Raw genomic sequence first — 13,644 nt, forward strand, 5'->3', positions numbered from 1 at the left:
CGCCCAATCCGTATATCGTGTACGTATATCTCCGAGCTAATTGCTCCTGAGATCTCCCGACTTTTACCGCGATTATATACGTCCCCGCGCGCGATCGGATTATCGGCGATAATACCGAGTCCGTGGCGGTATTATATAGCCTGCCGTTTGTGCTCGCTTCGTATATACTACCCTAAGCGGATTTCGAGAAATCAAATTTGTTCTATGTCGTCGATCTGTGCCGCGCGAATAAGCAGCTCGAAAAGAAAATATATACACGGAGATATATATATATCTATAATAAAAATCATACGTCTTTTTCGAAAGTAATAACCGAAACTAACTATAATTAAATTTTTAATTAAAAGCGAATGGGTTTTCCGCTATTTCAAACAAAAATTTATATTTGAAACAAAATTTATATTCGATAATTGAACGAAGCCTGATGAGACCTTTTATGTATCCTTGGCCAAAAGAATATGAAATATTTTTTAACGAGTCAATAAATCAAGCTAATCAGCATTTACAAATTATTGTGTTGTGGTAAAAACAACCGGAAAAATACAAGGTTTATACAAAAGGTTCGTCATATTTATCAAAGTTGAGAAACTAAAAATTATAATAAAATTAAAGCAAGCAATTGATGTCGCGATTGATTTCAATTCACTTATTTCTTTTTTATCTAGAGAAAGAGATTTTTTAACTTTTTCAAAAAGAGAACTCTAGATTTCTAACACATTATTTAATATAAAATTTACTAGAAAAACAACAAACATTCTGCACATATCACTTTATCGCTCAAAGTATAAAAAATGAATCGTAGTCTTAAACGTTTAAATTAATTTGATTTATCACAATTTGATAGATATACTCATCATATTTATATATATATATATATATATATATATATATATATATATATATATTTACAGTTTTACTATACAATAAAGCTTTCCCGCGTTCTACGCATAATAATGAGATTCGCGAGGGAGTCTGTCATCGTCTGATATTATTTGTCGCTATAATCGTTACCGTTCTTATAAATCAGTATCATATAACTACGACGACGTTCGTGTAGTTTTACTTGTCCTAAGATAATTTGGCAGTGGATGGATGCAAGCGGAGAATGCGATTTTGCTCAATGTTCTCAATGTGCCGTTATTTATCGCCGAGATCCGAGACAATTTTGTTTTTCCTTCATGTTGCTAGTCACATACGTGTGTTTATGCAGTTAAAGATGCGCTTAGAAGCTTTTGTATATTATCCCCCTTACGTACGAAATAACGAACATTGCGCTTTGGTTTTCATATTCGTTCGTTTTGATTTCGTTTACAGAGAGTGCATAATGCGGACGATTCCCTTTTTTAATATAGACTGGTTTTTACCTTTTTAATATATATCCTAATGGTTTTAATAGTATAATTTATTAGTTGGAATGCTGAGCACATGGGATATATATTGGAATAATTTTAAAATATTATACAATAAATATTAAATATTATATTTCTTTTTTTTTTTTTTTTTTTACATGAATATTAAATTGTTACAACTCTATAAAAGTCAGCAAAATTTATTGCATTCGCGTGAGTTGCGCGCCTGAATATACCTTTATATATTTTTTTATTGTAAATTTATATCTAAAATCTAATATAAATGTAATTGCAAATATATTTTTACACGGTCCCTTAACTGTGATTCTGCCATATTGCCTAAAAATCCATGAAAAGTCAATTAATTAATCTTACTATTAATCTGCGCGTACTCTTCGTGGAATATTATCTTTTTTTTTTTTTTTTTTAAATAAATTTGTACTTTAAACATTATTGCTTGAAGAATAGCGAATTCCAATAGTTGTCATTCTCAAATAAATTGCTTTTGAATATAGGAGTCAACGGACATGATATTTTTAGAATAACGCTTGATTTTTCAATACGTCTGCGTTTGATTTCCATTTTCGATTATTATCGTAGAAATAACCGTTGTATTTTTGTATTTGTATTCCGCAACGTGTTCAGACATCTCGTATAATTGCTTGAACTAAAAAATGCAGATGCAAGCGATGCGTTTGAAACTAATGGCTATTATTCGGACAATAAATTTATGGCAGGGAAATTTGAAAAAAAAACCCAGAATTTAATTAGCTCTATCGGCACATTTCGCGTACGCTCAATTAACACGGAGCGATTGTATTCGTAGGAATAATATTGTCTCCATTCTGCTGCCAAAGTTCTCGAACTCTGTGTTAAAAAACTCAATTAAAAATATTGAGAGAGGAAGTATCGCGTTTCTCTGCGACACATTATTTAAAATAGTAAACAACGCTCAGTAATGATTTAACACGATGATAAAATATACCTAATATATATATTTCAGTTGATTTGTGTAAAGAAGATGGTATGTAAATGGTTTATATTTATTTCTATTCTTATCTCTCTTTTGCATGTTTATTTTTTCCCAACTTTTTATCACATTTCTTTACACATTTCTGTTACACCGTGAAACGTCTATCTTTTTATATTATGTAAGCCGGGTCACTGTATTCTCTCACTGTGTCAGTTGAATGTAGAATATGCGCATATTAAACGATATGTAATGACAAAATACTTGCCGTACTTTCGCCGCACAGTTACCTTTAACGAAGCTGCTCTATTACGTCCGTAGTCTTTACGTAAATACGTTACTATGTAGTCATATGTATAATGTTAGCAAATAATAGTCGAGAAATACGCGTTTCCTTATTTTAACTTTTTTTTTATCTTAATTTTCTGATTAACCCTTATAATTTTTTTGCCGAAAAATATCTTTTCCTTTCAATTTTTTTTTATTTTTATCCAGTACGTTTTTTCGGATAGTTTAGGAAGAAAATTAAAATTCTTGATTAGCTTTTCGCAAATAGAAGCTGGAAAGATTAACATAGTTCTCCATCATATTAATGTTACTCTTTCAGATAATAAAAAAAATCATATTACATCGTCGAAAGGATTAAAAGTGCGACGGAAGTATAGGTCAAAGTGTTTATTATCGCGGAGAGAATAATCGGAAAAATCTTTCTTATGAGAAATAAAGTAATGGCTTCTATGAAATCGTTATGTCGCTTTTTAGCTTTAGCGTTAGACTTTTTTTTCATTTATTGTATCGAGAGACGTTTCTGCTTGATTGAGATTTTTTTTATTTATTCTCATACTAACAAGCTACAAAATGTCAACAATATAAAATAGACGAGATACACAAATTTTTTTTGAGAAGACAAAACTATTCACCAGCGATCGAACAAGCTTCTACTACTTCTTTTTGGACGAGTGAGGCTTTGCATAAGCCTCTTAAAGCTCGCCGACGAAAGAACAATAATCGTTTGTTTGATCGTATTTATGCTTTTATGTTCCTCTGGCTTACGTATTTTTCTTGGCGCACCATTATGCTACTTTCAAGGATAACTATCGGTATCATGTGATATACAAAGTGACTTCACCTTATACTTAGCGATATTTTATGACATGCACGAGTCTGAATAATACATAAGGTCTGTAGTTATATATGTATGTTTACGTGTGTGAGTGTGTTCGCGCGCGCGCTTACTTTTTGCTTCTGCATCAATCTGTAAAATGAAAAGACTAGAAACTCGCTCAAACGCAGAAATGTGTGGGAGTTTTACGCCGGTTGTGCGGCTTGGCAAGTCTCTGTATGAAAAATTAAAATATTAAGGAAAGAGATGTCGGAAAATCGGAAGACACTTTATACGAAAGATTTAGATGTCGACAACGAGCAGAGTGTTTTTAAGACTTGTCAAATTTTGCCAGCCTATTTTATAACAAAATTTTGTGCTATACGAATAAAATAAAATTTAGAAAATGAAAAATATAAGAAGACAGGTCTAAAAATAATTTTTTTTTATATAGTTATTATCGCATTTATTCGATATTTTATTATGATTTTTGTATCCGAGCAATGTGAAATAATATTCAGTTTATTTGAATTATTCCGTCGATGAAAATTATATTTTACAATTTTTAATACAATATAATCGTGTTTCTCATGTAAAATACATATCTCTTCAAAAATATGTTCATATTTGTATAAAATTTCCTCGTCAGCTCGATTAATAAAATATGCTGGCACGGTTTGACTAAACATTTTAGAAACATTCTGCGTTTACAATGTAAAATTCCGAGAACAATGGAAGGACAGAGCACGTATTTTGTTTATAATGTGCTCAGTATATCGATAGTACTATTTCCCGGGAATTATTCCGATTCCGGTACGCGGTTGGACCGAGCCGTTTCGTGTTGAAAGGACATAAACAACATCGGTTCGCAACCGGCGTAATTTCCCGCAGCAAACGTTCGTTCCGGACGTCCCGCGAGAGAGATCGTCGCTTTTGCACGATATTCTCCAGATGATAATAATGATGATGATGATGACGACGACGACGATGACCTCGTCATATTAGGAGAAAGAGTGGCCAAACAACATTCGGCCAGTAGGGATAGTGCATGTTGTGTTTGATGTGTGTTGTAATGGGAGGGCACCGGGGGTTCAGTCTCTGATGATCCAGGTGGCAAAAAAGGCGAGCGTGCTGAAGAGGCGGAAGTCGCGGAATCGGATGGACGGCCAGCAACAGCAACAGCAGCAGCAGCAGCCAGCCTTGCCGCCGGTCACGATATCCGGTGGTATATCAGCCGGCGCTGGAACCGGCCAGAACGATCAGAATCAACGCCTCGAGAACGAGGGGGACGTGGTTTTTTACATGGAGGAACCTAAAGCGGGCACGCCGAATCGCGCCAGACGCGACAATCGGTGAGTGACTTATATAGACTCTTATAGAATCGAGAAAGAAATCTCCGTTGGGCTATTATTTCATGATTGATTCTGTGCGGGTGTGAAATAACCGGATATATATGGATTCATTATATGTTGATAGTGCAATTGAAAAGAAAGTGATATTTCGCGTCAAAAAAAGAATCGGAAATATATGTAGAGTCAAATTTTTTGCTCATTTTATTTAATTTATAGAATATTAAAATAACATAAGAGAAAAAAAATTATTCCGACTTTCAAAACGGCGGCGTTGTCGTATATTGCAACTCCGGTTTAAATTTGGTAACAGTGCGATAAGTTTTACACCGTCGCTTTTAACGGATGGATTTCTGTCCATTTCTTCGAGCGGAAGAGTTTGCTCAGAAGCTTCGCTCAGTAAAGCAACTGAAGTGAAAGACTGGTACCATGAAATTGGCAAGCTTATTTCTGAATGTTCGCCGCCATCGTCGTCGAGTAGTATTAAGTGAAAAGTGTATCGTGGTGTCTCAATAACTTTCTGAATCAACGGATAATTCCCAAAGACGAAGATACATTTATTTATGAAAACACGTATAAGCGCGCTTACCGTCGAGAATCTTTTACATTTATCACTCTAATCTCGAGCAAAATTTCTTGAATGACACTTCACTTTGATAAAACTGTGTGTTAATCAATTTAAAAGAATTGCTCTTGCTTTTATAATTTAATTTAAAAAGTATTAGATTTTTCATTGAAGCTGAAATTTGCTTCAAATATTATTAATATAAATGTTATATAAATTTAGTGTTATAGCTAAATGTGGAAAAATTAATTTTTTCTCGACAATAAAGTCTTGTAAGAAGAAATTTTATTCTACATTTTTAGCTCATTTCCGCATGAGAAATCACCTCCTCTTTGGTTGTACTGTTTTCTGTGACTCACTTTTATATTTGTACATCAATATCATATCAATACAATTACATTTGCACATCAATCATCGATGTGCTCGAGGAAAAGATGGAAGATATCAAATAATATTTATACGTAATCCGATGAAGAACCGCGGGATTCCAATTTACAAATGACAGTAATAATAATAGTAAAAATAATTTAATTGAAATATATTAATTGATATATTATCTACAAATATCATATCTTTCATCAACTCTTTCATACACGTATTAGTTAACGATGTATTCGAAAGAGTTAATGAAAGATATATGATATTTGTAATCTCTATATATATGATATATATGTACATATATAATTTGTCACTAAAGAATCAGGAATTTCCAATACGTATTATATAAATTGGCCGCATTGTCGAAGGAATTATCGGAATTATGGTATTGATATCTCTCCTTATTAAATATAAAAAATAGCCGGAAAAAATCCCTGAAAGTGTATAATAAAATTTCGACAAATCACAGTGTTGCACGAGACAATATATACTGCAATCCGCCTTTGATCGATGCGAGTTCAGAATTCACAATCTGCCGTGTTATCGCAGTGCAATGTTTCGAAACAAAGTGTAAACTCCCGTTTAATTAGCTGTTATGGTATCCCCCAACGATATTTCTCTCGATTGTCAAGGGATGCAATCCAACAAATTGCTCTGGAGGAAGATTCTCGGAAGTTGTGCGATGAAAGTGAAATACCAGTGCAGTATCGGGTGCATTAGGTGATAAAAAATCTTAACATTTACTAGATACATTTTTAATAACACTTTCAGGAAAAAATATTCATGTATAGAATATCATGATAAAAGATATTAGAGAAAGATATAAAATTTGCTAAAAAATATCGTTATTAATTCAAAGAATCTGTTATTATTAAGTGTCAGTCCAAAAATTTATTGGTCCAATAAATGTTAGTAAGATATTTTCAGAATGCTCTGATAAACCTTGATATATTATATTTATAATGAATTATTAATGTTCTCTACTTTCAATAGACATTTTTTAATTGAATGCAACATGCCTTTGAAAAATGCAAAGTTATATATTTATCGATTAATATAAAATAATATAATATTCAATATTCTATAGTTTGTGATTTATTTTTTAATTATATACTTAATTTCTCACAATTTCCAAACATTGAAAGGTACCAAACTTAAACATTTTACGATACATAAACATCTAAATCTCATGTGTTTGATCAAAAAATGTCTAATTCAGAGATGAGAGACATTGATAACGCTTATATCTTTCACTGTTTGTATCTGCCCGAGACACTAGTTTCGAATAATTGAAATATTACGAATGCGGCAGACGCGGTGCTAATTGAGACAAAAGAACTTTGCCAAAGTTTGCGATAAAATATGCGGTCAATGTCGCTGAAGTAATTCTCGCGGAATTGTACGACGGCGAGCAGCGGTTTGCGAAACTTTTCGCGACAGATACATGTCGACCCCGTCCGAGAAGCGCTTTCTCTGGAGCAATTTCGCGACGTCGAAAGAACTGACTAGCAAGCCCGTTAGTTTGAGTAGCGTGTTTCCGATTGGCAGGGGAAGCCTCTTCACTTCGCAGACGAGCTCGGTGACGGAGGCAACTAGCGATGAAATTGACATCGACATCGAGGAACCGCAAAGAGTCACCACGTAAGTATATGCATATTCCTCTGTGATTTTATAGTAGAGAATAAATTTGTGTAGCAATATTATGCGCGTTTATAGAACAAAAAATAATATATGCAAGATATGTAAAAAAAATACTGTCAGAAACTTTAGAAATATGCAATATTCATCAAAATAGAGCCAAAAGAATTAATAAACATGAATATGGTTTGTTTATCAATTATGAGAAAGCTTATTTCTAATTAAATTAATTTAATAAATTTGTTAAAGCAATTGTCTGTCATTTGTTTCAACATACACTTGGATATGTTTTGTACGATTTTTTCAAATAAAATGTAAAATACATATATTTAAAGATCTTATAGAGTATTCATAAACTCTCATTTAAAGAACGGTGATATCAAAAGCGAATTTAAAAACTATAACAGAGAGGTAGAGAGAGATTAAACATTTGCTATGACACAAGATAACGTCGAATGCGGAAATGAATAATTTTTGAATCCATGTTTATTGAGCCTTCATCAATGTTTGTTTCATTAAATACCACCTGTCTCTGACGTTTGACAGCAACTCAACTCTTTTGCCCATCCTTTCCATCTCGAGTACGTATTACCATTTAACCGAGGAGAGCGTACGGAAATTCACGAACCGTTCGATAACTTCTGAAGCGAGACTTTCAAGCCATCGTGGTCGATCGTCGAGTTATTAGACGCCCATTTCGCGTGTGTATACTGAGTTAGATCGCGCCGACGGAAATCAGAGTATAGGAGAAGCCGAGGAACGTACATATATCTCCATGCAAATTACTTCCACTTTGTATGCGAAATCGATAACGTCGTGGAATTTTCATGTACCATCACCTACCTCGTGCACATCATAATATACGGATAAATATCGCGCAGATCGTTATGCGCGAATTTTACAAGATGACTTCTCTACGCGAGAATAGAGAATACGCTTTTCTCTACTTCGAAGCGAAATTCAATTTCGCGAAAATCATGTAGCTTCCTTCGTGCATCCGAGCTACTAACACTCGAGCTACTAAGGCTCGAGTTCTGTTTCTTTGAAAGTAGAACCGAATTCCCAGAATTCGATCTCTAATATTACAGCGGAAAAATGTCTTATAGGTTGAAATTCGTGTAATCTATACCAGACGTCGTTTTCATACTTTGCATTTGCATTTTTCGATTTCCTTCATCTATTATTGAACATTTTCAATTAAATAACCGAGAGAGATTAAAAAATAGACAGTGTGTATTAAATTGTGTGTGTATACATGTAAAATATATCATTTTTTTGACGTTTTATGCGATGGTATTATCGAACACAAATATTTACCCGAACAGGAATTTAAATTGCAATTTATTTTAAAATCGATTGCATTTATTATTTTATTTTATTTTATTTTCATCAAACGCGCGTTTTTTACGAGATAACTTTAACTAACATTTAAATAGATTTTCTCCGAAACTTTTGTTGAAGAAATATCCTTCTATCTTAAACTCATATACATATATATATATATATGGCTATTCTATTAATACTATTTCGAGCGTTTCAAGCAGCAGTTTATGTATTTATAGCATACCCTTGGACTTTTAATTCAGTTTAATTTAGCATTCATCTATCTATTCTATATATCTTCTTCAAATCTGGTGCAATCTGCGTCGGAAATGTTTCGGTGGCCCACGAGGCAACACTTATCGAAATAAAAATCTGTGTCCCCGGCTTCCGCTCATTAAGAATTAATCGCGTTTGCGAGACGATTAGACGCGCCGAAAATATCTCGTCGGAGAACGGTATCTCATAGAGAGAGAGAGAGCAGGGCGGTCAGCAGGGGAGGACAACCTTTCGCGGCTTTCCGCACCATTGACATTTCGAAAAAGTCGATTCTGCGGGCGCGAATGGAACGCACGGTATTTCGCATAAAAGGCTTTTTTCAAGCCCTTCCACAGATCCATGTAAGTGCTTTTTTTTCACTGCATCATTACTTTGCGCCGGTACAAATGACCCAGTTTTTCGCGACGTCGAGCGCGCGCCCGCTCGTGTGTACACTCGAGCTTGTATTATACCGTAAAGATATTCGCCAGATTTTCTCCCTTCCCTCTATTTTTCGCTCTCACAGTTCACCTACTTCCGCCCGAAGCTTTCTTATGCCTGCCAACCAGGGAGAAGCTCGTTCAGGTATCTTTTAGTGCTTTATCGTGCCTCGTCCGGCTGCATCCGCGCCTCGATTTCATTTTAAAACATCATTCCACGCGTTGTAAAAGCAGCCCTTTTACTCGCTCCTCAATACACACGCATACACACACTTTGTCCTTTCTTATCCTGTTTGCTATATTTTTTCTTTTCAATTTTTTATCGGTTATTATATGAGTTATATGCTTTTGCTATTCTGTAGCATTCAATATATATATTTTAATGAATTGTAAAATTTTTCTATAAAATTCTCTCTTATTCCGTTCATAATTTAATGCAATAAGGGAACATTTATGTCCAAGAATGAAGTAATTATTTGTCCGGTGGTTTTTTTATTCTCGACAGACGCTATAGAATCTTTTTTACACTCTACGGTATTAATTATATTTGCGATATAATTATAATAATAAAATGTAAAAAGAAATAAAGCCTTATATTCTTATAGTGATTAAAACTTTTCAAGTTTGTTAAAGTTTTCTAAATGGAATTATCTGGACCTCATTGTAATGAAAATTTAAGAAAATTATATGATACACATTAACGATTAATTTATATATAACTTTTCTAAATAAACCTTTATATTAATTCTTTCTGCTATTTATGCATCATTATTTATTTTTCTTTACATATACTCTCATGTATATGTTTTATGTTAAATTTGTAATAATTATCGTGTGGGTTTTTATCTCAAAATCCATCTATTTTTCTATCTATCTGATATTATTAGATTTCCTGGGTAACACAAAACGATCGACATTTTCCATCGTGACATTCCATAAGATTTCTTACGACGTGTTATCATTATATAAAGTATTTTATCTCGCTCGTTTACACTCACGACAGAAGCATCTGCCGACGCGAGCTAAACATTCTCGAGGACGTAAACACCCGAAGAATGGGCGCTCTTCTCGAGCATATCCTCTGCTCTTTGGATAAGCGTCAAAGGGTGGAGAGGCAGCGGATGATGGTTAATATAAAGTCGAGAGAGAGAAGAAGCCTAAAATATTTTGACCGAAATATATATGTGTACAGTTTTGTAATCCGAGATGGAAATCGACAAGTAACATTGTATTTAGCACGAATCAATTTTCTATCTCGTATCACAATTATTTCGCGCGTTACAAGAAATGGATAACGTTATTATCGTTACTTCGTTGTTCTATCTCGAAATAACATTATAAGCTTCTTATTTTCATTTGCATATGTAGTTATTCTATCAAGATTTCGTTGTAGCGTTTAACGCTTGATTTCAAAATGCTTTTGAACGTGAGATACCTTATGCAATTTACATTATCGAGGTTTAATGTTACACTTTATCAGTTATTTCTTGGTTGTAGCGCGTAATGAAAGGGAAACGAGCTGTAACTAGTTGCAGTCTCACCGCGCCATCGACTAGGAAAATTAAGTTAACAAAGATCGCACTTCTCTCTCTTTCTCTCTCTCTCTCTTTCAAGGAGGAGTCAGTTTCTCTTTTAAACTGAATCAAGCGAATCTGAAACTGCCATCGTAATAAAGTGATTCGCGATCGAATATCACGTCGATATAATACGATATTTCAATTAATACCGTATGACTAACATTTGTGCGCGATAGCATATATTATTCCCTTATTTTCTCTATAATTTTATATTCTCTTTATTTTAACAAGAATAAAAAAGGAGAATGCGTCTTTCTCTTTTCGTAATAATCGTAATATATCGACTTAAAGAACATTTGGACTTTTACCATTTTCTAGATTGACGGAAACACACCGGAATGCTATCCGGGCAATCAGGAAGATCAAGTACTTCGTGGCTCGCAGAAAGTTTCAACAGGCTCGGAAACCATACGATGTGCGTGACGTCATTGAACAATATAGTCAAGGTCATTTGAACATGATGGTGCGGATTAAGGTGAGTTTCTCAATAATGATTCATTTTGTTTGCTATCATCTTCCGTTTCCGGATGATCGCCCGGATGATATTTCAGAAGAGAGATAACAGCTTTCGATTATTCTAGAAAATACCATCTCACTTGTGAATCCGTCTCTCGATAAATCGCTCCAAATCGTTCATCGTGTAATAAATTAATGATGATGGATGAACTTGTAATAAGCTATAATTGCCTTTGTTTCACGGACTATTGAGCGATTGCCAATAGCGAATTACTCGTCTCATTCAATCGACTGTATGCGATCGCTAATGATTAGCTCGATAAGATCAATGCGTACAGAGTACGCGAAGTTACATGTCGATTTATACAGAGAACAATGGAATTGTCAGACGCGTGAAACACCCGACAGTTAATCAAGGAATCGTTACAGTTCGTATGTCTACGTCTCTCTGGACGACAAAGATCGATTACACGGAACGCAGTATTCACTAGTTGTTGTATTTTCGCGACACATTTTTAGCGAAACACATGTCTACATGTGTACAAAAAATTTTGTCATCGCGGTAAAATTGTTGCTGCATGTTCGATGTATAGGAGCGACTATAAACTTGTATGCTACTGTAACCGATTATTTAATATTACAGCAAAATCTGTTTTATTGATAAAATAGAAAAATGTCGTTGAAGTAAATTCGCGCTCTCTCGTAAAAGCGTCTGAAATTTACTGCTAGAAAGGAAATCTAATTTGCTACTAAGGCAACATAGTCTTAGCAAATTACTGGGATTATTGTATTGTTGCAGCGAAGTCGTCGCTGTTCTAATGGCATAACGAGAATCAGTTTATCGAATCGAAATAATTTATTCAGATACAAGATCATTTTTAATATTCATAACAAGTCTTCTACCGATGTCAACATGATGACTAAGAGAATGCAATAATTTTTTTTCTTGGAAATTATCTGAAAATTTTTGATAGAAAAAACCAATATCTTTTATATAACAAAATAATGTAAAATTTTTAATTAAATATAAAATTTTATAAATCATTTATGGTTTTAAGAAATTCAAATTGCGTACAATTACAATTTTGTTCGCTTATATACTTATAACGCAATTTGCCTATTGTTAACTATATTAAATTATTCATTACATTAAACGATATCAATTATGCTAATTGGATTCGAAAGATAGAATAATTATCATTTAATGGTTGCCGCGGGAAAGATGATAATATTAAAAACGAGCGAAAAGAAACAAAATATTAATCACGAATAAATCAATTTCTGCGAGTACATTGTCTCTTATTCATAGAAGCTTCAGTATTTCACAAAAATGAAAGGAGCTTTATTCGAGAAGATCGATAGCTCTCGAATTGTCACAGCGAGTCTTGCAAACAAAATTTTGAATTTCGACGCTCTGTAAAAATTGCATCAGATTTAAAAATGATAAAATAAAAGCAATGAGCAAAGAGAATTAAGGCAATATTATAATTACAACACAATATAACGAAATATTAATAGCGGATAACTCTATTTCTGTATTTGTGCCCGATTCATGGACCTGCACTTTTTGGTGTAATCTGTATGATGTAGGTTCACGAAATATTAATTGCACGTTCCATTTGTTCGCAGGAGTTGCAGAGGAGATTGGATCAGACCCTGGGTAAACCGGGGAGCTACCTGACGGGAATCGACCGGGCAGGCAATGTGAAACCCATGACGATTGGTGCGCGTTTATATCGAGTGGAGCAGCAAGTGCGTCTTTCTTTCTCTATCTCTCTCTCTCTCTCTCTCTTTTACTTTTTAATATATCATCATAATTTCATTACAATTATCTAATTGTCTGAATTCCTGAACAGTATGGAATTTAGCATGAAATCTACCTTTATATTTGCGTGATACATAATTGAAGAGATTATTTCCGGACTGTCTTATATATTCACATATTAATATACATATAATCTTAATTTTTTTTATTAAATACGAATTTAGGAAAGATGCTAAATGAGGTTCCCAATTTGTGCGATGATAGAATTATATGGTCTGCCGATATTTGCGCGACCAAATTATCTTTCGAACCATTCTTTCGATGGTTTTTGTCATTACAGAAAATTTGCACGCGATATCGATCCTTCCTCATCAATTATTCTTTCGACTCACAGATTTCCTCGGTTCAAAGAGAGGAAACCGCGCGAATAACGAAAGATACGATGGGATTACATTTAACACTGTTAATCGCTCTTCT

General features: G+C 33.9%; 1 protein-coding gene across 6 annotated transcripts in view; it reads left to right on the plus strand.

Moving 5' to 3' along the window:
- Positions 1-13,644, plus strand: part of LOC145940903 (potassium voltage-gated channel subfamily KQT member 1-like) — a 42,880-nt gene that overhangs the window by 23,186 nt on the left and 6,050 nt on the right. The window contains exons 9-13 of one of the 6 annotated variants that reach the window (XM_083046544.1): positions 2,353-2,373; positions 4,532-4,773; positions 7,244-7,354; positions 11,265-11,421; positions 13,032-13,154. In XM_083046544.1, coding sequence (XP_082902670.1) covers positions 2,353-2,373; positions 4,532-4,773; positions 7,244-7,354; positions 11,265-11,421; positions 13,032-13,154 — 654 coding nt within the window. Of the gene's footprint in view, positions 1-2,352; positions 2,374-4,516; positions 4,774-7,234; positions 7,355-11,264; positions 11,422-13,031; positions 13,155-13,644 lie in introns of all 6 variants that reach the window. The other 5 variants (XM_083046547.1, XM_083046543.1, XM_083046545.1 and 2 more) reach the window with 5 other exon arrangements.

This window comes from Prenolepis imparis, unplaced genomic scaffold (genome assembly GCF_030444845.1).
Source record: "Prenolepis imparis isolate NDT839.2.m4 unplaced genomic scaffold, iyPreImpa1.0 SCAF_9, whole genome shotgun sequence".
Classification (NCBI taxonomy): Eukaryota; Metazoa; Arthropoda; class Insecta; order Hymenoptera; family Formicidae; genus Prenolepis; species Prenolepis imparis.